At 36.3% G+C, this 7,775-nt stretch overlaps 1 protein-coding gene across 1 annotated transcript in view; it reads left to right on the top strand.

Moving 5' to 3' along the window:
• Positions 1-7,775, top strand: part of BAI3 (brain-specific angiogenesis inhibitor 3) — an 880,973-nt gene that overhangs the window by 810,747 nt on the left and 62,451 nt on the right. Inside the window, exons 20-21 of the mRNA XM_010848504.1 lie at positions 4,612-4,762; positions 7,426-7,495. Coding sequence (XP_010846806.1) covers positions 4,612-4,762; positions 7,426-7,495 — 221 coding nt within the window. The remainder of the gene's footprint in view (positions 1-4,611; positions 4,763-7,425; positions 7,496-7,775) is intronic.

The following is a 7,775-nucleotide window of genomic DNA, read 5'->3' as shown; positions in this document are numbered from 1 at the left end:
TAGCTCTTTCATCTCTTTATTCTCAGTCTTCCTATGTCATTGCATTTGAGGTCTCTTATAAATTCATTACTGGATTTTTTTTATCTGGGATAAAAATTCTTAACTTTTAACTAGTGAATTTAAAGCATTCCCACTTATTGTGATTTCTGTAATTGGAAATTTCTGTATCATCATTTGATTTTTCTGTTTATTGTATTTTCTAGTTGTCCTTTTGCTTGCCTTTAATTGGACTGATAAATTTTTCTTAGTTCTATTTTTCTACTCTTTTGCAAATATATTATTTGTTTCTGCTTTTTGTGGTAACCTTAACATTATTAACATAGATGTTCAAACATCCTTTTCTAATCTAGAGTTAATCAGTATCTGAAATATTCCTGCAAATAAAATAAGACTGAGTTTATTTTTGGATATAAATTGAGTTTTATATCCAAGTGGCTATGTTATCAATATATATTTTATTGTTTAATAAGCATTTGTTTAGACTTAATATATTTTAATATTGATATTCATGAGACTAGCTTTTGTCTCATTCTGCACTTCTGGATTTCTTATTATTATTGGTTTATGTTCTCTAGCAATTCTTAAGGTAATAACTTCAAAGTTCCTTACCATTCTAAAGATGTCTTTATTTCTACCTCTCCTTGAATAATAGTTTTGCTATGTGTTGAATTCAACAAAGTTATTTTCCCATAAAATATAGAAGATAGTCTTTTGTCTTCTTGTATCCTGGGTGGCTCACAAAGAGTCCAATGTCAGTTTGATTCTTATTCTTTTGTAAGTGATCTTTCTTTTGATTTTGACAGGTTTTAAGATTTTCTCTTTATTCTTAATGTTCACAAATTTCATTGCAATATATCTTAGGGTGTGTGTACGTGTGTGTGTGTTAGCTATCTTTCAGCTAAAGAATCTTTAATGTTATTGAGAAATTTCCCCATAAGATTTCTTTAAATGCTCCATTTTCCCAGAATTCCCTTTTTCTTCCCTCTGAAAATACTTTTAAACAGATGTTGAACTTCTGTGCCATCCATATATCTTAAATCTCCTACTTTCCATGTCTTAATCTCTGCTCCAATGGGTAGCTTTAACCCTGGTATTCATCCTACTTTCATTGGCTTTCTGTTTTTCAGGCACTCCTTGTAGTAGCTAGTCTACCACTGTTTACATATTTTTCTTTCCAGTTATTTTATGAAACATTTTCTATCATTCCTATGGATTTGGGATGAAGAGTGTATGTGAAGTCTATAGGTATAAACCACCATCAGTTTGCCAATTTAAGTACCTTTTCAAGTTTTCTAATATTTGTCAGCAACACTCGTCATTTGTAGAGGGGGACCACACTGAGGTTTGGCGAGGAGTCGAAGAATTGACTGAAGAGCTGGAGGAGCTAGTGAGTCTTGTGTTCGGAGTGGTGAGCTGTGAACTCCCAGCTGTGGTGGAGCTTAGAGCAGACACGCAGGCTGAATAAGAAGACAATGTGAGAGCAGAGGTCACCTTAGTGTGTCTGGGTAGGAAGAGGTGAGCAGATGGCATGATATCAACACTTACATAAAAGGAACATCAACGTTTGACTTAAAAAGTGAAAAAATCCCAGTACTGCAGGATCCAAAGGATGGTTGATCTCTGTGGGTTACCGAGATGGGACTTAGGTTCTACCAGAGAAGAAATTAAAAAATCCTGAACACCAAACTTAGAATAGCCACTTTGTGGAAACTGAGGTAACAAATGTGCAAATAACAGACTTTACTTGACGACTGCTGTTTATAAAAGTTGTACTTTAAAAGACAACTTAGCTAATGTATCAGTAGAAAGATCAATGTGTGTTTCGTGAAGTGCAGTATCTGACTTTATACTGACCCTTCATATGATAATGAAGCAGAATGTGGCTCCTTCTCTCTCCCAGCATCATAGGTTTTTGCTGCACGCTTGACTTTAGACCTCTCAGTTCACATATACACTTTGCTTAGGTTGAGACAGCTTAACTCCATACTTGGAGCACTTTCTAGTCATTTATGAATATTCACCTGACCATAGTAGAATACATCCACCCATAGGGTCTTTCTTCTCCTGTTACCATTTATTCCCCCTACATGTTGTGGCCATATCTTTGTCCAGAGAGACATGAATTATTAAAATATGAATGTCAATAGCCCCAAATTATTTTTATTATTAGTATGTCAATTTGTATCAGAATTAAAGGAAGTCCCAAAGTAATAAACATAATATAAAGATAGCAAATTAAAAGTCTCTATATTGAGATATTGAGCATTTTATTATTTCTTACAAAATTTCCATGCATCTAGCACTTAGCCTTTAAATAATTCAGCATTTTTACATTGTTTTAGATAACCCTGTATTGATAGTTTATAAATCAATAAACACAAGCTACTGAGGTGAGACAAAAGGATGGAAAGAAATGACAGGTGAATTAGAATATGTAACTAGTTCAGGAATTGAATGGAAAAGTTATCTTTGAAGTTCAAATCTGCAAGAGACTGCAGATCAGGAATGAGCAAAGTAATCAGCCTGCAGATGTTTAAACTTCAACTTGGAAAAAGTCTCAGTGTCTCAAGTACAGAAGGAATCAGAGTTGGGTAAATCTCCGACTCCTGTTTCTGGCTGAAACAGGAGTAAACTGATGAGGAAGAGGATGCTGGAAATCCATGACTTTCTCGGACTGAAAATTATTAGTTTTATAAGAATAAACTTAAGCACCAAGTATATTTAAGTACCACGTGAGATAAGGAACCCCATGCTGAAAACTGATAACACCCTTTTTTTGTTCTACTTAAAATAATGACTATGGTTGTAATCGGTTAAGCACTTGCTGAGTGCCTACTATAGTCCTACTCAGCATCTGTATATTATCCCTCCTCATTAAAACAACCTGATGAGATAAACATGATCAAGGTCTTTCTGTAGGATAAGAAGGACTGAACATCTGGTGAATTTTGAAAGAATTAAAAATATGAATAATTTGGGCTAAGGTATTAAAGACAGTGGATCAGAGTGGAGGGAAAAGGGTGGGATTGTATTAATACTTTTAATTCTTTGTTAGGAGTTTTTAGTGATCTTTTTTGTAGCTCCATGTTTTCCTTTTTTCAATTTTTGGAAATAACCAAGACTGAAAATGACAAAGGAAAGTTTACAAAGACTTGCATTTTAGCAAGATTTACACAAAGAAATTATACCAGTAATGAAGTAAGTAGCAGCCTTTACCCAAATGAAGCTGCTCCTCTTTGCAGATGAGTCATAAGTAACTAATGGTGACACATTTAATTGATTAAGTTACACAAAGAAACATATCCATGAAATCACGGCTGGGTACTGCCAGTGGCTAGTTTTTCAAAATGATTTGATTATGACACACCTTATAATATAATAACACAGAGCGATGTATAATAACACAGAGCAGTGTGTTAAGTAAGTATCTTCCCAGGTGATGCAATGGTAGAAGCCACCTGCCAAGGCAGGAGACGCAAAGAGACAGAGGTTTGATCCCTGGGTCGGGAAGATCCCCTAGAGAAGGAAATGGCAACCCAGTCCAGTATTCTTGTCTGGAAAATTTCATGGATAGAGGAGCCTAGTGGGCTTCCTATATATATCTCATTAACCTTCCACCCCTTTGGAGAAGGCAATGGCACCCCACTCCAGTACTCTTGCCTGGAAAATCCCATGGATGGAGGAGCCTGGTAGGCTGCAGTCCACGGGGTTGTGAAGAGTCGGACACGACTGAGCGACTTCACTTTCACTTTTCACTTTCATGCATTGGAGAAGGAAATGGCAACCTACTCCAGTGTTCTTGCCTAGAGAATCCCAGGGACAGCAGAGCCTGGTGGGCTGCTGTCTATGGGGTCTCACAGAGTCGGACACGACTGAAGTGACTTAGCAGCAGTGGGCTACAGTCCATGGCAATGCAAAGAGTTGGACATGACTAACGACTGTGTACACACATACACAATGTATTAAGTACTTTAAAATACATATGTTATTTTTGTTCTAGGCTATTAGCCAAACCTCCTTTTGTACTTTGTTTTTATACTTTGAATATCACATTGTATAAAAGCAAAGTAATTTTTTTCTTTTGAGAGACTGTGGTGATATAATCTGAACATCAGCAGATAAAACAGCAAAGCATTATTGGTTTAAAAGGAGGGATGAACAGTGTAGCCAAAAGAATTATGCAAGATGTCTGTAACTTATATTAAACCAAAGAAAGGACCATTCCCATAATTATGATTCAAGAAAAAAAATCAAGGAAAGTAGTAACTTGAATCTCCCTTGAGTTTAAATTTACATTCAGGCTTCTCATAAAAAATTGAGCACACAAATGACATTAGAACTTTTATTCTGTAAGATACTGTACAGCTTAAAGGCTCCAGGGTTTCTAATTTCTGTAAACAATTACTCTATCACAAAGAAGTAGATATTTGAAGTAAAAGCAATGAGTTGGAGATTAACAACCCTCTGAAAGACACATGATCCCCCCCGTGTTGAGTTGAGTCTTTTCTGTTTCCACAGAGCATCTGTACGACCGAGTTGGAGATTAACAACCCTCTGAAAGCCACATGATCCCTGCCCCCGTGTTGAGTTGAGTCTTTTCTGTTTCCACAGAGCATCTGTACGACCACCACAGCCTTTCTGCACTTCTTCTTCCTGGCTTCATTCTGTTGGGTTTTGACTGAAGCGTGGCAATCATATATGGCTGTAACTGGAAAAATTAGAACACGGCTTATAAGGAAACGCTTTTTGTGCCTTGGATGGGGTAAGCGTATTGCTATTCTCTTTTATGCTCTTGTTAAAATGACTTTGAACACTGCTGTAATGAATGAAGTTGGAAACTGTGATTATCCCCAGGCTACTTTTCTTTGTGTCTAATTCAGTATGTCGAAGTGGAAATATAGGATGTTAGTCATATTGGAACATTCTTTGAGGTTGTGGAACTTTAAAAAGAGTGAATACTGGATGGCCACATAGCTGGTCAGTTGGTAATCAATAGTGCTCACATGGTAGTAAATGAGATGTAAGGTATCTACAGGCAAGAAATCAAAAGTATTCTCTACTATAGGTTCTGAAAATGCAAAATGTCTTAAGAAGTTCAGTTCAGTGCAAAGTTCAGAAAGCTTTAAAGTGTCTATTTCAAGAGAGCTATTCATGACACAAGAGAAAGTCATCTAGACCATGAATGAAACCACATGGCTAGTCCATGGAGTTCTCAAAGGAAGCACAAAAATTGCTGACAGGCTGAGGATGAATTAATTTTTCATTAGTAAAAGTTCCTCTCACAGTGCCGTATGAAATGGGAATCTGGAGGACCTATACATTTCAAGGGGCCAATTCTAAAGTCTGGACTTATACATTTCAAAGGGCCAATTCTAAAGTTTAACTGAAATTAATGAATTCATTTAGTTTAATTAGAATTAATTAATTAAAGAACTAGTTTTAGAAAAAGCTCAGGATTTTTTCACGTTTGCCTTTGAGTTTCAAAAGACTTGCACTAAAAATAAATGAGGAAATTTGGACCAAAGATACAACAAATGAATGCTAGAGGTAGCCTAAAGAATCACAAATAAGTGGACTTATTACCATGTCAGAATAATCCATGCTAGAAAAACACAAGACCAGGAGCACCAAGGTTATCCATCAGATTTCAGCCAAGGGCTATTGTGTCTGCATAGGCAAGTGGGAAAGCCGTTAAGAAGAGACTGGAGAATGCAATATTCTTACACTGTGTTACAATTTTTGTCTGAATTTCATGATAAAGACCATCTAAAGCTGGAATGGTATTGAATCAGGCTTTGACTAGATCCAAGAACTACAGTATGTAGGGAAATGAAGACTTCCCTTGAAGTATAAAGAATAGCAATTTACAGGAACCTTAGCTAAATTATTTAACATCATTACCAAAGGTGATCTTGAGGAGAAGGGTGTACAGCTTTACAGGGTCTCCAGGTTTACAGCTAATATTAAACTATTCTGGGTAGTGAAAAAGCTAAACCAATGGTTCTAGACTGTGAGGAAGTCTGAGAGTGGGCAGAAGAGTGGCATATGAGTTTCATGATGGCAAAGTGCAACATAATAATTTAGAAAAAAGTTAATCTAAATTACATGGAATGAAGACTGTTAGCTTTTCAGCTTAGGACCCAGAAGAGGATATTTTTTCTGAAAAACTTGGTCTAGTCAATCAAAAAAGTCAACTATATTGAAAAGAAGAAGGACAAGAAGGAAGAAAAGAAAAAGGGAAGGAGAGATATTTTACATATGTGTGTGTGCACATGCATGCACATGTGTATATATACACATGTATAAATATACATACACACATATATACTTTATATATTACATATTACACACACACACACACACACACACATATATATATATGCACACACACAGACCAGTATTTGTTTAAAAAAAAAGTTGTGTCCCTTGGAGTTCCCATAATTTAAACCTCATGAAGGGGTATGGTATCATGTGAAAATTTCCAGAAGAAAATAGCCAGAATAAGGAAAAATGATAGGAGGGAAAATGATGAGTGGAGGGGACACAGGTAGATGATCAGAAGATGAACTTTTCAATTGGAAAAAAACAAGCATGGGCTTCCTGAAAAAAAAGCATGGTCTTCTAGAACTTAAAAAAAAAGTTAGCAACTTAGGTCAGACTGAATCCCACTCACCAAACACAGGGAGTTTCTGTTGAACTTGAACAAGGTAAGCATGATTCGTAGAAGCATAAAGTAAAAGATGTCGGGTCAGAGTTGCTGCAGGGATGCTGGCACTTGAATGCCAAGAGGGACTAAGGCATGGAGTGTTACCTACCTAGAGGTTCATGAAGAAAAATTGGCATAAATCGCTGACCTTCATTCAGGATTGTGAAAAGAGGATGAGTGGGAAGCCTAAAGATCCTCAGGGCCTTTAACCTTGTTCCTACATTCTTGTTAGTATAAGTAAATCATAAAGAGTTAAATGATGAGATATATTTTTTCTGTCTTATTATAAGTACAGCTTGATGTGGATCAATATGAGGTCAACTGTACATTCCACTTCTGTGATATTCCATCACCCCAAAACATCCATTTCTTTTTTTTTTGCCTTTCTGATTTTATAACTATAAATTCCTTTATAGGAATGTAAACCCCTAGGGAAAAAATAACTTAAAAAGATATACTAAATCTCTGTTATGAGTTTCTTTTAAACCCATGTCAAATGCAGTGGTAACCTAGCAACATCAGAGAAATGCACTGACTTAAAAACCCAGCTATCACGCTCATATTTTTGTACTTGGAAAAAATTTTATAATGTTTTATGAAGTGATCCATCCATAGGTAGTTCCTCCAGTTTCGGTGTTCCGGGTCTGTCCTGGCTTTGCTTGAGCCGTGTGCACAGTGGCGGAAGCTGAATGTGAAATGTGACAATGCTTTTCTTGCAGGTTTACCAGCGTTAGTGGTGGCCACATCCGTAGGCTTCACCAGGACAAAAGGATATGGCACTGATCACTAGTAAGTCTGTCCACGGTGATAAATCTTATTTATAATTAAGTAAACTGTCAAATATGCTTCATTAGTTTTGGCTGGCACTGCTGATGGCTTGTACTCTGTCACTGAGTCATTAACGGTGGTTGAAGTCACATTACGAGGAATGATGTAAGGTTTCTTAAATGCACAAAAGTTCGGCATTAAATGCTGCAGGGCTGTTCAGAATTCTTTTAATTTCCCATTTCTTTGGAACACCAGAGTCTTAATTTCTTTCTTTCTTTGAAATTAATTTTTGTTGGAGTAT

Source organism: Bison bison, unplaced genomic scaffold (genome assembly GCF_000754665.1).
Source record: "Bison bison bison isolate TAMUID 2011002044 unplaced genomic scaffold, Bison_UMD1.0 scf7180017864268, whole genome shotgun sequence".
Classification (NCBI taxonomy): Eukaryota; Metazoa; Chordata; class Mammalia; order Artiodactyla; family Bovidae; genus Bison; species Bison bison.
This window is presented reverse-complemented; position numbering and strand designations above follow the sequence as displayed.